At 40.9% G+C, this 22,625-nt stretch overlaps 4 protein-coding genes across 4 annotated transcripts in view; all 4 read right to left on the reverse strand.

Moving 5' to 3' along the window:
• Positions 1–50: 50 nt before the first annotated feature.
• LOC144635510 (kelch-like protein 3) lies at positions 51–1,185 on the reverse strand. The gene is made up of 3 exons (XM_078494608.1): positions 1,129–1,185; positions 180–807; positions 51–69 (listed from the first exon to the last, which is right to left on the reverse strand). The coding sequence occupies exons 2-3, from the start codon at positions 788–790 to the stop codon at positions 51–53; spliced, it is 630 nt and encodes a 209-aa protein (XP_078350734.1). The 5' UTR covers positions 791–807; positions 1,129–1,185.
• A 5,000-nt stretch (positions 1,186–6,185) lies between these two features.
• On the reverse strand, positions 6,186–12,768 carry LOC144635511 (kelch-like protein 11). Its single transcript, XM_078494609.1, has 2 exons — positions 12,452–12,768; positions 6,186–8,277 (listed from the first exon to the last, which is right to left on the reverse strand). The coding sequence occupies exons 1-2, from the start codon at positions 12,766–12,768 to the stop codon at positions 6,855–6,857; spliced, it is 1,740 nt and encodes a 579-aa protein (XP_078350735.1). The 3' UTR covers positions 6,186–6,854.
• On the reverse strand, positions 8,539–11,236 carry LOC144636275 (zinc finger protein 862-like). The gene has a single exon (XM_078495446.1). The coding sequence runs from the start codon at positions 11,141–11,143 to the stop codon at positions 8,927–8,929; it is 2,217 nt and encodes a 738-aa protein (XP_078351572.1). The 5' UTR covers positions 11,144–11,236; the 3' UTR covers positions 8,539–8,926.
• Positions 12,769–18,628: 5,860 nt separating the features above from the next.
• The window catches only part of LOC144636223 (ubiquitin carboxyl-terminal hydrolase 34-like), a 73,433-nt gene continuing 69,436 nt past the window's right edge, over positions 18,629–22,625 (reverse strand). Inside the window, exons 67-71 of the mRNA XM_078495376.1 lie at positions 22,358–22,443; positions 21,969–22,025; positions 21,428–21,511; positions 20,447–20,581; positions 18,629–20,097 (exon numbers count right to left, since the gene is read on the reverse strand). Of these exons, the coding sequence (XP_078351502.1) occupies positions 19,609–20,097; positions 20,447–20,581; positions 21,428–21,511; positions 21,969–22,025; positions 22,358–22,443 (851 nt within the window). The 3' untranslated portion in view covers positions 18,629–19,608. The remainder of the gene's footprint in view (positions 20,098–20,446; positions 20,582–21,427; positions 21,512–21,968; positions 22,026–22,357; positions 22,444–22,625) is intronic.

The raw sequence follows: 22,625 nt of genomic DNA on the forward strand, positions 1-22,625 counted from the left end.
TCTGCATCTCCTCCGTCATGGCAGCCAACACAATATTTAAACACTCGTTATTAGTTGATACAAGCTCTTCTTTCAAACATTCATTAAATAAATTGTCTTGTGATTTTGACACGAGACGGACTTCATGGAATAACTCTGGAAAGTGTGTTTCTCTTTCGCTTTTGTTATGAGACACCCACTTAACAATTCCCTTGAAAATGTCTTCCTCAGCATTGACAGTGACGTCATCACTGGACACCCATTCCATGACTTGCTTCATGTCAAGGCTCAGAAAATCTTCTGTTTCCATGACAGCACTGAAATTCGAATTAATGACCTCACGGGCATTTTCCCCTAACTCCACGCACCGATACTTGTCAGCAAAATAGTAAATGAAAATACAGTTCTCCAGTGTCACATTGTCTTTCAAGAAATTACACGCCATTGTTTTCAGGCCTGGCAGGAAAAGATAATCTGCTGTTGCGATCAAATTGTGGGCGCTTTCTTCGGTGACCAAAACATTTCCAGTGTAGACGTACTGTAGCACGGCTTCCATAACAGACGCAGTTGCTTCTTCAAGTTCTATTTTGATCAGTTGTTCTTTGCTTTCTCTCATGTCACTTGCAAGAAGTGAACGAATGAACGGACTTGCTGCAGCTAGCACGACTTTGTGGGCTTTAAACTCTTTGTCTTTTACAGCGACTGTCACATCACAGAAGCTTTGGTTTGTTCTCAGGATATCTAGACGCTCGATAAGTTCTTGGTGATGTTGTGAAGGATCTGCGCTCATGTGCTGAGATGAAGACGCCATTTTGGAACTTCTCTAGCCTTGCGACTTGCGACCCATTCTCGTCCCCATAGCCCTTTCGTTTCTCTTAGCCGGCTTGGCACGAGAAAACGGAGGGCTCTGGGGACATAGGATTTTTGAATTAATTCGAATTTTTTTGACTGGCTGCTTGGAACAAAGAATTCCTAAACGGAAGTCGAAAACGTAACGACTCTCTCATACATTCTTTTGAAACGTCATGACTGCATACATGAAGACCGGAAGTCCTAGAATCTAGGACTGGAAATCCTCTGTCCCCAGAGCCCTTTGTTTCCTCGTGCCAAGGCCTAGCCGGCTAAGAGAAACGAAAGGGCTATGGGGACGAGAATGCTTGCGACCTAGCCTCTCAACCTCTTAACCTCGTCCCCAGGGTCTTCTCGTGAAAAGCGGAGAGGATGGGGGGGGGGGGGGGGGGGAATTGGGGGACGAGGCTAGGCCCTTCCCAATCATTGAAGCAGTTTTTCGGCATTATTTGGCTTGACGAGACGTTTTTTTTGGTACCTTTCCTCAAAAAGGAATTGCAAGCATAATTTAGCATTTTGCGCCAATTTTATCTATATTTTTGTTGTCAAAAGCAAAATTTTGCTTGTTTTAAACACTTGCTAAAAATCAAAGCAAGGTGGCGTCTTCCACGCCATCATCATTAAATTGTAGGTCATAGAAAGAGCTAACGTTGTTATATATATATATAACCAGAAACATCTGAGAAACATAAACAACTGTTATTTAGGTGAAAAAAGAGGCAGAAATAGGGCTTTCCACAAGTTGCTCGAGATTTCTCAAAAAGTTGCCCGTAATTTCACAAAAAGTTGCTCAAAAGTTGCTCCAAAAAGCCAAAAAGTTGCTTCTGATAACAAAAGTTGCTCGAAAGTTGCTCCAAAAAATCCAACACGCTGCTTCTAATCAAGATAATTTCTCTAAATATATGCTAATTTCCCCTTGAGGGCAAGATTTCTAAGCAGTTTTATGTAATTTAACAGCAAAACAAGTATCTAAATAACATATTAAGTGGAAAATTTGTTAAATAACAAGGATTTCTTTAACTGAGAAAAATCGTGAAGATATCAATGACGTCATGTTTGCTGACGAGTTTTATGTTTTAATGCAAAATAAGCCGAACGTTGAAATGTCTTCAGATGTTCCTCGAAAGTCTTCGGCAGACTTCGTAAATCCGCTTCGGAAACGTTCGCATTGCCTTTGAACAACACTCGGATAATCTTCGGAGATCTTCGGTCTGGAAATTGCTCAAAATGCAACAAGTTACCCGAGAGGAAAAAAGTTGCTCGAAGAGGAAAAAGTTGCTCGAATCATGAAAAGTTGCCAAAAAGTTGCCGAGCAACTTGTGGAAAGCCTTACGCAGAAAGATCTTTTTTTCTTTATTTAGTAAACGTAAAACATGGGCGATGCCTTATTTTCCATTTATTGCTTCAAAATAAAACAAAGCATTTTTCAAACCAAAGGAGCATGATTTTGAAAAAAATGAGCAAAATTTGAGCATCTTTTTCGACAGAAAACGAGCATTGCTAGGAGCAGAAAATGCCAGTTTTACTGGCATAATAAGTCGGGAAGGGCCTTGACGGGGGCCCCCTAAGTTGACTAGTCAGTATGACTTTACGATCGCGTGACAAAACGAAGCCGTGAAAATCACGTTTTCTCCTTAAAATTGCGCTCGAGAAACGAAATTCTGCTCTAATAAGCCTTATGTCGGTTTCGACGCCATCTTGACGAGTAGGCAAAGCGGGTAGAAATTACAGCGTTTGTATGGGAATCAAACGGCAAATACTGCAAATATCTTTTACAAAAATTGAATTCTGGACAACTTATCAATTGTAAAGTTAAGATACTTATAATATAGGCAAACGTTTTTATTCACCAAGTTTGAAGGATGAAGCTGGCCTAGAAAGCGTTCAGTTACGATTTTAATTTCCTATACAATTGTCTATAATTTTTCCTGCGAACCGCATCAATTTGCGGGAAAAAATATATTCAAATGTATAAAAAAGTAGCATGCCGTAGTAGAACAAAAAGTAGAACTAGGAGGTTCACTGGAATACGATGGCGATCTTTATTTGCGGGATTCACTACCAATGCCATACACGGTAGTGATTTTAAAGAATTCTTTCTCAAAATTCTGACACCCATTCAAAACATTTCCAGAGTTACCTAGAGAAAAGAAATACTTAAACAGAGCATAGACCTGCTGGTTTAATTGGGCTCGTAATGGTTTATATATTCCCATCTTTGGCATTCTATTACAGCTACACTAATAAATTTGAGGTTAAACTTTTAGTACAACTTTGTAAAAGTTTTCCCAGGGGGGGGGGGGGGGGGGAGAAACGAGGCTCTCACAACTTGCAAAGCGATCAATTCACGATGTAGTCAGCGGTTTTTGGACGATGATGCAACAGGCAATCTTTTCCCGCGAAATGGAAGCTGCTATGTCGTGGAATCACTTATTATAAAGGGGTTCAATTCTCTTAACTAAAAATCTAAAAGCAGCGTGTTTAAATTCGATAATTTCGTTATCGTCGTGTAGTTTTAAGAACGCAGAATTTTGTGACGCCGTGCTACTTTTCAGTGCTGAAATGCAAATGTTTGACATGTTTGTACCACGATTTTCAACTGGCCCACATGGGGATTGGAAATGAAGTAAAACAAAGAAAGACCAAGTCAACAAACAACCTCAAACAATAGAGCAAGAACAATAGCTCCGACCAGCGCGGGAATATTCGATCGCCACGTTTTCATTATGCACCTATCAATGGTTTGCCCCAGGATGGGGGGGGGGGGGGCGTTCAACCCCTGGGGAATTTGAAATTTTTTGGAATCCAAAGTTGAATTTCCCACCCCTGGGCACCTAGTGAATGTCAAATTTCACATATCTCCTCTTAAATTTCTAACCCAGCAGACCATTTTAGATGTCAAAATCCCTACCCTGGGAGAGCTTCACGATGTCAAATTCCCGTGGGTTGCCCGCCCCCCCATCCTGGGGCAAACCATTGATAGGTGCATTACCATTCCCGTGATGGTTTAAATTTTATTTCATAACAAACACCACATATTGACACCAAGAACCTTTCCGGAGAAATTTTCGCTGCTTTAAAGACAAAACTTAGAAAGTCTTTTTTATTGCGGGCCCAAGAGAGGCCCGCAACCCTAATCTTGACAGTGACCAGCGGATTGCGTTTTACGCGTGCGCGCCACGTTAATAAAAAGCGAACAGAAAAAGGAAGTTGAAAATTTTGTTCTTCCACTAAGAACGATCGGAATGCGAAAAATGTGTCAATCACGACAGTTTGTCGTAACACCGGAAGAGAAAATCTGTTCTCCAAGAACGATTGTCACATAAGATCTAGGCTTCTGTCACATGGAAGATTGCTGTTGCTTTTGCGAAAATTTGCTGTGATTGTATCACGCATAAACCACGGCAAAGCGAATGATTCCAACAACGGTTATTCTCGAGAAATTCGTTATAACACTGACAACATAGCAAGTTTATCGACCGAGGAAAATCACATCTCAATTCACACCGCGTGCTCGACTACAGTTCACTAAACTGTCAATCCGACAAAAAACAACTCTGACTGGTTCGCGGCCGGTTAGCGGCAATTAAGCGTGATTTATCATTAATCGCGCCACGTTAATAAAAGGCGAGCACAACATAGCGAGTTTACCGACTGAGAAAAATCACATTTCAATTCACACCGCGTGCTCGATTACACTTCCCAAAACGATAAAAACATGCATTCCTTGCGTGACGCGTTACTCGGGATAATTGTCTTTTGTCCATTTAATCATTTATTTATCGACACTGCCATCTAAAATTACGCACTCTCGTATCAGTACCTTTTCTAAGTGCGTCAAGGCCCGCACTTTCTAACCTGTGGTTACCACTAGTAGTATATATATAAAAAAATCGAACTCTCTCAATGGTCCCATGCAGGAGCGCTGTCCCATGTTGTTATTGTTTTGGCAAGTTCACAAAGAAAGGAGCTTCTTATGCGCCTTGGAGACATCCGCTGACTACCGCCCCGATGATTGCTTTGCAAGTTGTGAGAGCATCGCTCAGATTTCATATAAGAGAATGTATGGGAAGTTGCTTCCCCCCCCCCCCCCCCCCTGAGTTTTCCCAATAAACAAATTTAAGACACGGCGATGTCAAAAATCGTTGCCAAAGCAACGTCCAAAGTGGTCAAAGATACCTTATATTTGACTTTTTGAGGCTAACATCTTAAAAACTAGACGATGAAAGTTTTTGTTTTTCATATATTTTTGTCGAATGGACAAAACAAACAATGTAACAATTTTTAAAACAATTCTGTAGGTGGGGTTCTCAAAATTCTTTCTCAAAATGAAAAAAATAACGCAGCTCCAAATCCTGGCTACAGATTTTTTAACGAATTGACAAAAATGTTGCTTTTGCCGGTTAAATAAAAATATATCAAAACAAGATCTTTCATCGAGTAGTTTTTGAGTTATTAGCCTCAAAAGGTCCAAAATAGGGTATATTTGACCACAAATGACGTTACCACGGCAACGAATTTTGACATTGCAATGGCCTCAATTTGTTCATTTGTAAAACTTGCACGAGTTTGTACTAAAATATTTTCCTAAACATCATAAGTATAGCTGCGATAGAACACCAACGACGGGCATATCTAATTCTGACTTAGCTATTGTGAGCCACCTTAAATTTAAAATTAGCTTCAACTTGAAAAAAAAAACCAGCATAAACACTTTCAATCAATGTTAGGTTTCAAGTCATACAGACAGACATGAGTAAGTAAAGCAAGTGAAGACATGACATAACAACGCAAACAGACAACCAGAACAAGTATTTTTATTTATGTAAGAATTTTATCAGAGCAGAAGCACTAACTTTTATTCTACATTTAGCTTGTTAATTCAGTTAAGCTGCTAGAGATTTAATAAACTATTATTACTTATTCATTTGTAATCAATTAAATAAATGAAAAATGTACTTTTCAGTGTCTCTTGCTCGCGCCTTGCAATCTTGTTGTTCATAAGAGTCGACTTGTCGCAAGTCTAAATAACATCTGTGAAAGTCTTAGTCCAAGAAAAACAACATAACTCGACTGTGTCTATCAATGACATTTACTGGAATATCAAGGCAAACTACACATACTTGAATATAAAATTATTGTTCTTCTTTTCCTTGGTATTATGCAAATGAAGATTTACGGATATTATTATTGAGCCCCCTCCCAGGGGGTAGGGTATCAATCAATCAATCAATCAATCAAACTTTATTTATAGAGGGTTACAGGGTAGGGGGCCCATGTTCCCTTGTTACCCCCCACCCCCCCCCCCCCGCGCAAAAAAAAATGCTTGTTATTTTGTAAATGTTTGTGATCCCTGTTCCCTAAAATTTCAGAAACACAGCTTGAGTTCTTGATCTCTACGACTTCACAGAAAAATAGGGGACTGTGAACAGTCTAGAGTTCCCATGTTTCCAGCTTTATTTTTTTTTTTTCTTGTTCCCAATTATTTTATTGTTGTGTTCCCTTGTTCCCTGAAACCCTAGGAGGGGCTCATTAATGACAATATGAATGCTTCTATTCAATAGCAAGGCATAAATGCAGAGCTATTCTTATTATTTTAATGCACCAGACAAGTTCTCACTTTCTTAGCTTGTCATCAGCTGCTTAGGGCTGAAATTTCAGCCCGGTTTGCCAGGCTGAAATTTTGTTGTGATTACATGGCGAATTTCAGCCTGGGTTGAACACTTTTAAAACTGAAAACTATTCGGCGCAGCCATTTTCTTTCATGAAAACCATCACTGTGCTCACTTTCAGCCCGGGCTGAAAGGTTGAGATTTCCAGCCCGGTTTCAAAAACTGGGCTGGAAATCTCAGCCCAGGCTGTAATTCTGCCCGGGATGAAATTTTCTTCATGTAATTGCAAACGTCTTTTCACGAAGATTTGTTTTGGAAGCCAAGCTGAAATCTCAGAACGGCAAACCGGGTTGAATTTCAGCCCGGACTGATTTTCACCATGTAATCAGACTCTTAGAAAGGTGACTAATATTTCTAGTAGTACATATCATTCAATGGCTCAAGTTCGTCAATCACATCCTTGTGGAATCTTACAAAACAGGCATTAAACAAATTCAGATTTGCTCTTTCTTTGCGAGTTTCAAATCTTTTAACTGGTATAGTAGATTTGTTTACCCACTTATTCCTCTTAGAATCAAATATTTCAATGGATAACACTCTCCTTGCCTTGTCATGGTCAGTAACACTTGTGAGGCCACCCAAGACATATAGCCTTCCTTCATAAGACACCATGCTTGCAAGCCACCGAGGTACTCTGAGGTTAGGCATCAACTGCCATTCATTGCTTGCAGGATTGTATACTTCACAGGTGTTGAGCACTTCTTGATTAGGATATTGTCGTCCGCCTGCTACATAAATCTTGCTTTTCATAGCAGTGCCGAAACAAGCAAGCCTCTCTTCATTTGTACTTGCAACATCTTCCCACTCATCAGTTCTTGGATCAAACCTTTCTGTTGTGGACAAAGTAGTTAGACCAGATACACCTCCTATCATATAAAGGTGTTGTTCATTGGTCACAAGACAGGGGCAAATACGTCTTGACGGGCCTTTCACTTTCTCCCAATAATTCTTTTCAGGGTCATATCGCATCACCTTAAAGTCACTTGCTACATACAAGTAACCCTGCAGAGATGTGCAACTTCTGAATCCAGTATCTTTGATCTCTCTTACATTACTGATCGCCCAGGAGTTAGAAGAAGACACATAGAACTCCATTACATGGCGTTCAGCTGATTCTTCTTCATCAACAATGTAAACTTTATCCTGGCATTGAACGACATGTTGAGCTTGGTGATCAAAAGACATGTCTGCCAAGCTATACCATGTGTCTTGGTTTGGAAAGTAATACAATGACTTATTTCCCCCGCAAACAAATATTGCATCCATGTGGCTATCCAGGCATTTCCTTGGTGGTTGAAAGACTGGGCAAGTGGCACTTGTCATAAATTTTGTCGTGACATCTAATAATTCAGTGTTTTTAATAACAAGTTCTTCCTTTACTAGTTCATTTGCAAGAAAATCATGTGACACTGACATCAGACGGACTTGATGAAATAACTCTGGAAAGTGTGTTTCTCTTTCGCTTTTGTTATGAGACACCCACTTAACAATTCCCTTGAAAACCTCTTCCTCAGCATTGATAGTGATGTCATCACTGGACACCCATTCCATGACTTGCTTCATGTCAAGGCTCAGAAAATCTTCTGTTTCCACAATAACACAAAAATTCGAATTGATCACCTCACGGGCTTTTTCCCCTAACTCCACGCACCGATACTTGTCAGCAAAATAGTAATTGAAAATACAGTTCTCAACTGTCATATTCTCTTTCAAGAAATTACACGCCCTTGTTTTCAGGCCTGGCAGGAGAAGATAATCTGCTGTTGCGATCAAATTGCAGGGGTTTCAATAAGTTTTGAAGTAGGCGGCAGACCCTTTTATAGTAGGCGGCTGTGACATGGAGGGGCCGTAAGGCCCCCTCCCCCCTAGGGGGTCTGGGGGCATGCCCCCCCAGAAAATTTTTAAATCTAGAGGCCCGGAAATGCCATTTCCTGCATTCTGGCATCCATTTCAGTACTAATTATTGATTAAGTAACAACAGCATTAGTGACAACTATTTTTAGTTTTTCAGGTGAAGTTTATTTTAAATAAAAGGATTACGTCACCCATAGAATACTGAATCTTGGGAATTTTTCATTATATACATTATACAGCAATGTGAAGCATTCGCAGATGCATAGCTGAAGTCCAGAAGTATAACATCAAATGAAACAGGAAAACAATGTTTACAAATAAAATGAAAGTTCATCTTGCTTTGTTGTTGTCTTACTATCGATCTATGGTCACTAGCATATTCCATTACTGATTTCCACATGTGACTTCACTTGTAAAAGCTACTAAAAACTGCTCGTTACCTAAAAAGATATTTAAATACTGCAGCATTGGATAAATAAAGAACTGCTATCCAAGGACAAGTTAGCAAGGACGAAGCAATGTAACGCTTTGCTAGACTATAACTTCAGAGTATGACGCACATAACTATAACGTTAGTCATAATCGTTGTCTGACTCAAAAGCGCTATCTGAGTCACTGTCTCCACCATCTGGTAGTTTCATCACTGCAATAGCAGCATTAACCTCAACTTGAAGCTGATCTTCCTCCTCAATCTGAACTACTTCGCTCTCAGCAATATTCTCAGGCTCTTCGTCTTCAGTTTCAGAAATCTCCACTTGAACTGCAGCATCACTGGTTGAAACTGTACAGGTGTTACGATTACCAGTTGCAGTCTTCTTGGCCAGCTTTCTTCTAGGCTTCTCCTTTAACCACTGTTGGACCGACTCCTTCACAACACCACTGCATTCCTTCACCTTTGGACCATTAATAGAAATATGCATCAGTGCCTCAAGCATATCATCTTTGATTGTGCTTCTCATCCGCGTCTTAATGCGCTTGATTGCTGAGGCGCCCCTTTCAGGCCAAGCGTTGCTTACTGGCAAAGAAAGGCACACCTCAGCAATGCGGAGCATTCCAGGAAAAAAATGCTGGTAAGTTGAACGCAGTGAGAGCATCTGCTCTAGAAGCCATTCTGTTGGGGACTTGGTAATCATGTTGTTTGTTGGCTTAGCAATTTCAGGTGGAATGTCTTCTCTTATTTGCAAAAAGTTATATTTCAACTTTTGCCATTCAGAGAGGAGTTCCTCTTTCTTTTCATTTTTCTTTTCCTCGGGCTCTTCCTGGAAGAAGTGTTCAGCCAGAATTTCCACATCTTTGACTCCGTACTCCTTAAATCCCACGTCAGATCTATTGGGAATGGCAGTGACATCAAATATGCGGAATGCAGTTAGGACAGGAAGGCTCTCGTCAAATCGGTTGTTGATGTTCTCTTGTAGAGCTTTGACATATCGATCAGTCAGGTTAGTTAGATATTGTTCCTGATGGGCCGAAGGAGAAGACAAATCACAAACTGAAAGCCTGCCGTCTGTGCAAAGATCTTTCTGAAGTGCACTTAGTGGCCTCTTCTGTTCTGACACAGTCTTAAGCGCCTCAAAAGTGTAGTTTATAGCGGGGCCTATTGCTGCAAATGACACAGAACCTGCTTGAAACACTTTACTCAGGTGAGCAAGTGGGGGAAGAACCTGGTGCAACAAATAAACAGCTGAAAGAAACTTGATATTTCCAACCTGTTGCAACAGACCAGTAGCCATTGAATCTCCATCTTCACTCAACAAGCGAAGTGTTTGAGTGAGAGGAACGAAATCATTGTAAACACCGTCTATTGCCTTCTCCATGGATAGCCATCGAGTTCTGCAAGCCTTTTTGAAAGACTTTCCTATTTTCTTACGACCTTGGGTTGACAATGAAATCTGGTTGTAATTAACAACTGCTTTTGCATAAGCAGCCGTCTTCTTTGCTGAATTATGAAATAACGACCACAACTGTATAAGTATTTTTTCCACCGTCTTAATGTAGGCAACGTCATCATTTGCATCGTTACATGCCAACGCAAGGCGATGGCAAATACAGTGCACACTCAGCAGTAATTTGGACTCTCCACGAAGCTTACAGGCAACGCCATTCCTCTTACCTGTCATTACGCTTGCTCCATCTGTTGCCAGACCTGTCAGCTTTGACACTTCCAATTTCGACTCTGCCATTTGTGTCAACACAGTTGATTTTATTGTTTCAGCATTGGCTGACTCAGAGCTTGTCAGAAGATTCTTGGTGGATAGAAATTGTGTGGTTGCCTTACTGCTGTCAGGGTCAACGTACTTAATAAAGGTGACCAGTTGCTCATTGTTGGCAATGTCACAAACTTCGTCGCAGAGGAGGGCAAAGCAACTAGCTCTTTTTACTTTTTCCAGGGTTGCATTCTTAATTACCTGTCCAAGAATGAGAAGCATTTCGCGTGTAGCACCTGCTGATCTGTGGTTAAAGAATTTCATGTCGGAAAGCCCAAGGAGCTCTGTCATTTCTAGAAGGGCTGCAAATTTTTTGTTCGCCACCTCCTCTTTCGCAAGCCAATATAATGAGAGAAATGCTGAATGGATTACATCATCCCTAGACTGATCTCTTCGTTCAATTTCCTTATGGAATACAGAAACTCTTCTTATCAGCTCTGCTTCTACTGCAGATTTGTGTTGATGTGAGTTTCCATGTTCCAAAACAGCAGTGCGCTTAAATCTTACAGAGGCTTGAACGTTAAATTTACTTGACTTGTTTTGTAAATTGATCTTGTTGTGCTTTTTGCATATAAGACAAAACATTCCAACGCCCTCCTCGTATAGGAGCCAAAAGTAGCCAGTCTTTTCACAATACGATAGAGCTGGATCAAGGAGCCACTGATGATTAAAGCAATCCTTTCCGGGCCCACGGCATTTAATCCGCTTCAATTCCTGGGAGCTTAGATTTACGCAGTTCTTTTGCGAGCAAGTGTATTTACTATGGACTATGGAAACATCATTAAACGCTTTCTCTATAAGTTCTTTCCAGTCTTGAGGAGTGTCAGACGTATTGGGGACTTTATTTGCCGGCAGTTGGCTATTTTCACTCGCACCGGTGACTGACGACGACTCAGCGGATGAAGTACTTGTTAGCTCTTTACTATTTTCACTCGCACCGGTGACTGACGACGACTCAGCGGATGAAGTACTTGTTAGCTCTTTATCGTTTAAGGCAGTACCTACGACATAAACAGGTATACTTTATGGGTCTTTATACACACGGTTTAGTAATAATAAAACTTACATGAATATAAGGCGTCCTAATTTCACGCGGTAAAATTTGCACGTGCAGCAACACTTTGCTAGCGGCGACAACACGCCGACAAGACAAGTCATTTCACAACACGCTGACAGCATGAAGTTAGTTTATACGAGCCTCGGCTCGGTCAAATTTCATTGAAGAATCGTTACTTATGAAAGTGTTTGCGGATATTAGCGAGGAAACCAAAGGGAAATCTCTTCAAAAAGGCATTTGTATTATAAAGCGATTGAAACTGCAATTTTGCCGTGTTAAAAAAATTCAGTCACTGTCCAGTGATTTTTTGCGGCGAGTTCGACGACTGGATAAAACTACGAATGGAAAAACAATGATAATAATTAAGTTTACATACCTGTTTCTGTTTCCGGTCTTGACCTTTTGTTAAGATATGCTAATATACTGCCGCCTCCCGTACGTTTTCGTCTTGGTTCCATCATCGCACATGGACCAGAACTGAAGAGCGAATGTGATCGAGGCAACTATTGACACCAGTCCCTCTCCTGTTTAATCGACGTGGGTGACTACGCAAGTAAACTATCGCGTGTTGAAATCGTTATACAGCCGTAACCTTTCAGAAATATACTAATACAGCGACAAAAAAAAAAATGGACACAGCAAAGAAAGCGTTTTTTTTTTATTCCATATTTCATATTTAACAGGTGAGAAATTGTGTGACTCGAGAAACTCAAGGAACTCGAATGAAATTTAATGTTAGTTAATGTTAGAAGGTCTTAGAAAGTAGGCGGCGATGATTTGGAAAGTAGGCGGCGAAATTCGCCGGTTGCCGGCTTCTATTGAAACCCCTGAAATTGTGGGCGCTTTCTTCAGTGACCGAGACATTTCCAGTGTAAACGTACTGTAACACGTCTTCCATAACAGACGCAGTTGCTTCTTCAAGCTCTATTTTGATCAGTTGTTCTTGGCTTTCTCTCATGTCACTCGATAGAAGTGAACGGATGAACGGACTTGCTGCAGCTAGCACAACTTTGTGGGCTCTTAACTCTTTGTCTTTTACAGCGACTGTCACATCACAGAAGCTATGGTCTATTCTCAGGATATCTAGACGCTCGATAAGTTCTTGACAATGTTGTAAAGGATCTGCACTCATAGGAAGAGAAGAAGACGCCATGTTTGAAAAGCATTTAGCCTCGATTTCGTTTTCCACTCTCACAGACGATCACGTGTCCACTTTTGAAGGGAATGGACCGGACACGAAGGGCGAGGACGGGAAACAAGTTAAAAATTATTCTAGGCTACGGCAAGGAGTTATGCCGGTAGAATATTGCAACGATGAAGAAAAAGACTGTTACTAGCATTTTGTATATAAAGTTTCCGGAGGGAGGTGGTGGAGGGAAGCAGGGGATTTGACAGCAACTTTTGACCATTGTAGTGGATTTTTAGCAGAATTTAAGGTGTAAATTATAGCCACCAGCCGAATTTTCAAATTCCGCCGTATTACTTACTCACGTTTATTTCAGCATTGATTCTTAGCTTTCTTTAGGATTACAACAAAGCCAGTGAGGTACTTGTTTATGTCTTAGACGGGGTATCAAGAATTGGCATTCTGTCTTATACAGAGTAGGAATATCAGAGGTTTCTGTCTTAAACAGGCTCAGGGTTTAGGAGGCCGGGCCACACCTCCCTACCTGAGATTATGTTGAGTACCCCCCCCCCCCCCCCTGGGTTTTGGATCAGCCTGCATAAACATAGACATTACAGTCAAAATACTCAGCGTGTACCGCCTAAAATTCCGGAATAGTTTTGATTAATGGCAAACAGACTTAACATTCAAATTCAATTTGAATATTGTGAATCATCCAACCGTAAACACGTGAACCTATCAAAAATTAATCAACTTGATTGGTTAATTTTTGACAGTTTCACGTGTTCATGTGTTTTTGGTTGGATAATTCATCTAATCATGTAGCCTCTGTAGCTTATGAAACACATCAACTATTGAATCTAGCATTTCTTGATGCCATGTTTTAATAGATGAAAGCTCAAAATAATCAAATCTATTTCAGTATTCAGAATTGGCACTGACCTAACAGAAAAAAAAACAAATATTCAAACAGACCAGGCCATCTTAGCATGAGTTTGCTCATAATTGTTTCGGGGTCAGTGGCTTTAAGGAGAGTCAAAAAGAGTGATTTTGAAAGCGAAACTGGGCCAACTAGCAGCCACAGTTGGCTACTACTTGTACTACTTTTATAAATTAACATAACCAGCAGATCATCCTTCACTCAGATGCGAATATAACAAAAGCTACCTTTTTACATGAAATTTTCGCGACCACTAATTTAGCGAAATTCGCAGTTCAAAACAAATCACGAAATTGAAGTGTCGCGAACAATAACTGTCGCGAACATAACATGACGCAAAAATTAAGTGACTCAATTATCAAGAAAGAATTGGTTTAGTACCACTGAAGGGAGGAATTTACAATGTAAATGGAATGTTGTGGTCAATTACATGTAACTCAAGAACAATAATTCACGACACAAATGACACATATTAATGATCAGAATTCTACTTCTGACCATGATGCACACTGCTTGCTAAAGACCTATCTTTTATGCAATAATTTCTTACCAGAGTTACATTGTGATCTGTTAATAATAATAATTATTAATGGAATCAACAGTAATTATTTGCATAGCGTGAAATATTAGCTATTGTTATAGTAATAGATAATTGATATCACAATTCAATGACCTTATTACGTAGTGTAAGCTCCAAAGGAAGCCTTGGTTAATCCTCGACGTACAAGGAAATTCATACTCCCACATTGTTCAAAAGGGGGGGGGGGGGTGGAACCCTCCCCCTCCACTGAGTTTTTGTTCTATTAAGGCGCAGCAAAATTATTTTGCACTGATTAGAAAGCCTGTCACTTACTGTACAAGATGACAAATTTTTGTTAGCTGTGACGTCATATAAGGTCACATGACACAGGAGCCCATGTAATGTCATTAGAGCCGCCATCTTGGATCGAATCTTGGATCCGCCATCTTGGATTTCACCATTTTCTTAGAAAGTCACAAAATAACGGAAAATGATGCAAAACCAAGCCAGAATGTTTTTGGAATGTAAAAATAAACAAATTGTTCAATTCTGTTTAAAAAAACTGGAAAAAACAAAGACAAATGTTAAAAATGTCGATTTTTGGCCAGATCTAATTGTAATGATAATGTGGCCATGGCATGACACATCAAAATTTCCGCAAGGGATGAATGAACAGCTACTGAAAGTTGTAGAGTAAATCCTACCATCCAAAATTTCAAAAAAACCTTACGGGGGGGGGGGGGGTGGCATCCGCTCCCCCTTGTACGTCCAAGGGTTAAACATTATAATATATATTGATAAGAGTAAGAGGGCTTGTTTCAGGCTTCAGGGTATGTCAATCACTTGAATATAGCATTGAACAATCAAGGTTTAGTTTCTAACTTAAGAAACCAGAGAACGATTGTTCAACAGTCCAATGTGGATTGATGCTAAACAAGCTTTGTAGTAACTTCTCTTCTTTCTCTCATCTTCAATCTCTGGGCTCATGGGTATGGTCGACACCTTCTTCCACTTATTTGAATTAGAGTCAAAAACTTCCACTGATAACAATTTTGATTCTCTATGTTCTCTAAAGCCTCCAAGAACATATAATGCTCCCTTAAAGCACACCATGCTTGCAGACTGACGGGGTACTTTGAGACTAGGAGTACGCTGCCATTCATCGGTTAATGGGTTGTACATTTCACATGCACTGCAAACTCCTAAAAACAGCTGTCCACCGGCAATATACACCTTGCCATTCATGCCTGCTCCAAAGGCATTAAATCTTCCCTCATTCATAGAAGCAACCTTTTCCCATTTGTTTTCACTGGGATTAAATCTTTCGGTTGTGGCCACTGTACTAAACTCATCATTGACAAATGCTCTCCCACCAGCAATATAAAGATGTTGACCATCAGTCACACCACAAGCGCTCCAACGTTTCTCAGGTGGTCCCTCCAAACCAACCCATGCGTTCTTTTCTGGATCGTAAGTGTATACTGTTCTACATGTAAGCACGTTGGTGCATACTGCATACAGGTGACCCTTCAAGTTTACAAAACTGGAAAAACTGCTTGCATTGATCTCTCGTTGAATGGCTCCCCAGGTGTTAATACTGGGCAGGTAGTATTCTGTTACACATAGCTCTGGCCTTTCTGGTTTACCACCAACAGCATAAACTTTATCTTTGTACTGCGTGACAGCATGACATTTATGTTCGAAGATCATGTCTGCTAGCCTGTACCATCTACTTTGTTGTGGAACATAACACAATGACCTTTTCCCACCACAAACAAAAATGACGTCTGTCTGTGTCTCTAGGCACGTTCTAGGTGATTTTGTTACACACTCGTCTGCGGGGTTGAAAATCCCCTTCATGGCAGCCAACACAATATTTAAACACTCGTTATTAGTTGATACATGCTCTTCTTTCAACAATTCATTAAATAAATTGTCATGTGATATTGACACGAGACGGACTTCATGGAATAACTCTGGGAAGTGTGTTTCTCTTTCACTTTTGTTATGAGACACCCACTTAACAATTCCCTTGAAAATGTCTTCCTCAGCATTGACAGTGATGTCATCACTGGACACCCATTCCATGACTTGCTTCATGTCAAGGCTCAGAAAATCTTCTGTCTCCACAATAACACTAAAATTCGAATTGATCACCTCACGGGCTTTTTCCCCTAACTCCATGCACCGATACTTGTCAGCAAAATAGTAATTGAAAATACAGTTCTCCAATGTCACATTCTCTTTCAAGAAATTACACGCCATTGTTTTCAGGCCTGGTAGGAGAAGATAATCTGCCGTTGCGATCAAATTGTGGGCGTTTTCTTCGGTTACCGAGACATCTCCAGTGTAAACGTACTGTAACACGGCTTCCATAACAGATGCAGTTGCTTCTTCAAGCTCTATTTTGATCAGTTGTTCTTTGCTTTCTCTCATGTCACTTGCAAGAAGTGAACGAATGAACGGACTTGCTGCAGCTAGCACGACTTTGTGGGCTTTAAACTCTTTGCCTTTTACAGCGACTGTCACATCACAGAAGCTTTTGTTTGTTCTCAGGATATCTAGAAGCTCTATAAGTTCTTGGCGATGTTGTGAAGGATCTGCACTCATCGTCTGAGATGGAGAAGCCATGTTGGAAATGTATAAGCCTCGACTTCGACCCTTACATAATGTCGGCTGCAGAACACGTGCCAATTTTTATAGGGAGGGACGGGTCCCGCGAGGGAGTTTATCCCGAGTGTGGGGGCGTCTGGCTAACCACGGAAACTTTATCTTGGTTTGTCCCCAGGGTAGGGATTTTGATCGTACGTAATTCCCCATGGTTGGGATTTTGATCGTATGTGATCCCCTGCAACAAGGTTTGAGGAAGGACATTAGACCATCTTAACCTGCCCCCTGGGGGTGGGGATTTTGAGCAATTATTTTGTCCTGGGGGTGGGAAATTTACTTTTTTTAAAAAGAAAATGTCAAAATACCCACCCCATGCCCGATCCCCCCCTGCCCCCCCATCGGACTTAACATTGATAGGTGTATTAGGGACAGACCATTAGAAAAGTGATAGGGGGGTGGGGAGTTTTCGGCTTGCACTATTTTTTTTACGCCCATTGCTTGTGCAGGAATTTTTTTTGCGGATGCTGCCCTCTGCTGGAATTTTTTTTTAGACCAAATAGATTTTTTTAAACCTGATGCCATATATTGTTACTTTATACCATGCTTTTGAGAAAAGTTGCTGTGTCGATCATTTGCTAAATAGTTCAAATATTTCTCCCAAAATGTTGTTATTCATTGATTTAATTCTTTAGGGACTAGTCAATAAGAACTTGGGGGTGGGTCGGAGCAATTGGAAAAGTGGCGACTGGAGAGAGCCCACCAAAAGCGATGCTGTGATCCCAAGCCATCAAGGGGGGTCCGGGGAAATGCTCCCCCGTGAAATTTTTATATTTGGGCCTTCTGAAATCACTTGAAATACATCTAGAACTGCTCACATCAAGAGATTTATTTATGCTGATGGATACCACTGGGGATTTTCTTGAAACTATAACAGTTTTAAGTCACTAAGATGACCCACCCACCATGTGCAGACCAAAACTACGGGACACACCCCCTTTCAACTCCGAGCCACCCCACACACTTATTGACCAGTCTCTTAAAGACCATCTTTGATCATTATATATTTTGTTTTAAAAAAATTAAATCAAATGCCATGTACTGTTATTTTATACCATCTTACTGACTGATTGTTTTCTTCACCCTATGCACTTGTCAACAGCAATTTATATCGAATGTCCTACAAATGTTGGTGCCAAAGTTTTTATACAATAAACAGAAGGCCAGACTTGAAAGTGAATTTTCTATAAACATCGGCGTATGGGTAAAAAAGTTTCGCTTGTCGGTGGCCAGGCTGAATGTAATTTGCTTTAATGGCACTAGAAGTTGAGCGATGGAGACGCTTGTCTGTAGGGGGGTCTGGGGCATGCTCCACCGGAAAATTTTGAAATTTTAAGGCTCGGAAATGCTATTTTCAGCATTCTCCCTGATATATTTCGACGAAAAGTCGATCTCATCAAGTGTAAAATGACAGGTGTTTTTAGCGCTTAATAGGTACTTTCCTTCTGCATGAATTTTTTTCTTTCCTTCCCCTTTGCACGAATTTTTTTTCTTGGCATTTTTCCTTGTATGAATTTTTTTGCCCAAGCAGTTGGGCTCCAACATGGCGTTTCCATACTGTGCTCTCTAAATTTGCGTGAAACATTTTGACGGAAACTAGAATACGGAATAACGTTCAGACCTGAGACTTGGAAAAGTAATTTATATAGTAGTTTTCTACAACCTGTAATATTCTTGATATGGATCAATCGTCGAAAAGAATCTTTCTCCCTAGGGTCACTAGGGCATGAACAAACATGTCAACCAAAACACACACTGCACATTTTTAGTAGAAATTTATTGATGTTTTTATCTAAATCTATGTCCAAGTTATCAGATTCAATATTTCTGAAGTCGACACATTACTTTGACTTCAGAAAAAGCCAAAATGCACAAAGCCAATCATCTTGACATAAAATGTCGATTACTCGTAGACCTACAATGTAAGCAGTAGTAGGAACCTTGCATAAGCTCGAGATCAAATTTGGGTAGTGGAACTAGTATTTTTACGTTTATCACTACCATTTATACAAGGAATATCAGTGAACGAAACAATTGAAGTTCCAGCACAGTAGAAACGGGTATGAGGTAGGATCTCGGCTAACCGGGCCAGCCCGTTTACTGGGTTCATATGAAGATGGCCCTATCTAGCATTAGTTCCAGAGAATACCAATCAATGTAGTGGCATCACGACAATAGAAAAGACAAGAGTGCAAATTATAAACACTTTTAAATATCATACACTGATTGACCAGTATGTTACAGCCGTCCCCCTCCCCTCAAGAAATCGGGAAAGGGAAGGGAGGGGGGGGGAGTGGTTGCTGGCTGTACACAGGCTAGGATTGGGATAAGTTTCGGTCAAAATCGCATTGCGCTCGGATACATGGATCAACAAGTAGCAACAATAAAAATTTCACAAAGGGTGAACATTAATGGTGAATTTGAGGCACGAGTGCAAGTGTCTAAGTCACTTGCAAACATTTACGGGCTTTAATAATTCTATTCAGTTTCATTCTGTTTTCGACCAAACCTTGGGCCCAAAATGGCCGGGTCCACTTCTATTCAACTAAAACCAAAGCCTCTGAATTTTACACTTTCAATCTGAACTGTTCCACACTTTTCGCGGCCGCGAACGCAAGCCATGCACAACAGACTTAGAAAACGTCTCGATTCCTTGTGCATCCCTTTCCTTCCACTTCCGAAGATTTGTTTATTTCAATTCCTGATTTGAATTCATTCCATGTTCATTTTTGTCTGCCAGTCACGCCGGAACTTTGGTGATGGTGCTCTGAATGGCTTTAACAAGCGAATCCACCCAGTCTGTAGGCGGTCTCGCACCCCAAATCGAACCAGTCTTTTGGGATTGTTTCTGCGAGCTTTCTGGTGCTTTGTCCTTCTTTGCTGCAGCCGTGCTCTCGTCTTTACTTGTTCCCGGTTTATCAGAGGGCGACGTCGCCGTTTTAGCACCAGCAGCCTGTTCCTCGCCCTCCACAGTCCTTCTTCGTTTCTTCACTGGTCCCTCGTCTCCGCCTGTTTTCGTTGCTGAGGACTCTTCCTTCTCCTTCTCCTGGGTATGATCTGGAGGATGCTGCTCCGACTCGCTTGGCGGGCGCGATCTGCTCTCCTGTTTCTTAGTCTGATACTTGCGGCAGACCACCAGCAGCTCACCAAGACTTGGATGCAGCAGCGCGCTAACATCAGACTTCTGTGGCGGCCGCACGGAGAACAAGAGAGACATCGCTCGCAGTTCCTATGGAAAAATAAAATAACTCCAGTCAGTTAAAGGAGCGAGACAATACTCGGATTTGGTAAACACCCGGTCGCAACTGTTAATACCGAGCCGAGATGTTCCTTCCGCTAAAAAAAACTCGCACAGCATTATCTAAACAGTGAACGACCACTCGTTTTGGTATGAAATCGGTCTCCTGGAACGGGCAGTTTTCGTCGCATGTAAACGCGGTGTGGAATCAAGAGTGGTACTTGTATGGAGTTATCCTGCCTAAAAGAAATTCACTTTTTAGGTTTGCAACGGGAAAGAATTCGTGTTAGAGGATTTAAAATGAACTTCTGTAGCTGTGAAGGCTTAACTAAAAGCTTACCGCAGTTAGCCTCTTGGCTATAGCACACAGTTCGGCATCACTTGCTTTCTCTGCTGCAGGTTTATCTGCGATAACCGTCGCTACGAGCGTCTGCACCAAGTTATTCCACTGGTTGACCAGAACCTGAGTCGATACCTGTGGGGAGGGGTGGGGACAGTATTACATAATTCCTACTAAGAGGTAGTTAAGAAAAAGAACACCACAGAAAAAAAAGACGTTTTTTTTCCCTCGAATACGACTAACTGGGACAGTAGTTAGTGTAGTGGAGCAGTTTTCAATTGAGTGTCATAAAACCAAAACCAAAGGTATTACTCTGGCCAATCACAAAGGACACAGACAATCCAATGAACCAATCAAAACTCGTAGCAAATACATGTAACTGGCACAAAGCGCGGAAAAACGTACATGATTGGTTTTGGTTTTACTCCTGATTGGTCGAGAAAGTGGCGCGAAATTTTTAAACCAATCACTAAGCGTAGTGAACGCAAAACCAAAGCAAACGCAAATTACTTTCGACACTCAAGTGAAAACCGCTCTAATAATTGAGCTACACGACTCGGTGTAGAAACGATCCTGGAACTCTCGGGGAGCAGAGTACAAACCTGACACTTGAAGAAATAATGAGTCTGCAATCAGACAGCACGCGGAGACCACTGGATATGACACTCATCCGAACTATTTGGAAATAGCGGAACGTGGCGTGGGCAGCCGGCGGAAACGCTTATTTTTGGAATCTTTGCATTCCACTGTGAACACCGAAGCATTATGAACGCCAACCCTTCCCTAAAGCGTATTTGCCACTGATTGTATCCCTTAGGGACCGTCACAAGTTTTGGAGCTTTTAAATTTACTCATTTTTTAGTCATTTTATTCTGAGAAAGGCAACAGAAAGGTGCCGAAAATTCAGTACAAATTTTAATATTTTAAAGGTCAGATACAACCATATTTTTAATTTTTACAAAGAAAACTATTCCTTCTTACCCTCGGAAAGAAACAGCAAAGAAAGGTGTAGATGTCTCGCACGTTGAGGCTTTCTCGTTCATCCAGTAAGATCAGGTCCACATACTAAATAAAAACAAAAAATATTAAAAAACAAACCAAATCTATAATGACATGGGAACTCCGTGTCCCTGACGGTTGAATTACAATGGTCGACAAGGGTTTAGCGATGCAGACCATCTACATATGTAATCATGAGAAGGATTTTTTCTTTTCAAAAGTGGTTTTGCTCGTATTTGTGATTTTAGAAGGGATTTTCCGTCTGAAAAACATGACAGTGATATTAAACACCTGCCCTATGCTCTGTGGACATATCCAAACGAAACGAATGCAAAATAAGCTCTTAACAGGATGTGGTTTTAAAATCCAAATATTACTTAATGCCCTTATTAGGGGTAGAGGGGAAAGAGTGTTGTCAGAGTTGCCATTGAGTACATGATTTGGGAGGCTTGTGATCGGAATTTTAATGTATTATAAAATAATTAAGAATAGACATATTGACAGCCTCTAAACAACAACTTACCTCCAAGAACTCGGGCTGTTGACAAAGCTGCTGTAGGTAACTCTTGTATTTGGTATTCTACAAAGAAACAGTTGGAATCAGCACAGGAAAGCCACGCAAACTGCATGCCTGGGTACCCTGTGCTTAAATTATGGAATGTTACAACATAACAAATGTGTGCACTATAAATCACACAGCACGTACATAACCGGCCGTCTGATACACTGCATGCCTGGGTACCCTGTGCTGAAATGATGGAATGTTACAACATAACAAATGTGTGCACTATAAATCACACAGTACGTACATCACCGGCCTTCTGATACACTACATGTCTGGGTACCCTGTGCTGAAATTATGGAATGTTACAACATAACAAATGTGTGCACTATAAATCACACAGTACGTACATCACCGGCTTTCTGATACACTTCCATCCACAGCTTGCTAAAGAACGTGAAGTGAAGAGGAATGGCTTCTACTGCCAAAAGACAACCTAGAACGCAACACATGTACAACAAATACTTAACATCTACCGTAAATGGGCCCTTTGCATCTAACGGTCACGAGACAATATCTGCCTTGCTGGAAAGCAACAATCTTCGCGCTGGAACATCCAAAACAAAGCGACCAACCAGCCAAGCTTGACCTTTCATTGTTTTGAATGTCCCATTGCGT

The sequence above is a fragment of the Oculina patagonica genome, chromosome 13 (genome assembly GCF_052425735.1).
Source record: "Oculina patagonica isolate OP01 chromosome 13, crgOcupat, whole genome shotgun sequence".
Taxonomy (NCBI): Eukaryota; Metazoa; Cnidaria; class Anthozoa; order Scleractinia; family Oculinidae; genus Oculina; species Oculina patagonica.

Coding starts and splice junctions, on each gene's coding strand:
- LOC144635510 (XM_078494608.1), bottom strand. CDS start 790: ATGGCGTCTTCATCTCAGCACATGAGCGCAGATCCTTCACAACATCAC.
- LOC144636275 (XM_078495446.1), bottom strand. CDS start 11,143: ATGTTTTGTCTTATATGCAAAAAGCACAACAAGATCAATTTACAAAAC.
- LOC144635511 (XM_078494609.1), bottom strand. CDS start 12,768: ATGGCGTCTTCTTCTCTTCCTATGAGTGCAGATCCTTTACAACATTGT. Junction 8,278..12,451: donor GTCACTGAAGAAAGCGCCCA/CAATTTCAGGGG, acceptor TTGAAACCCCTG/CAATTTGATCGCAACAGCAG.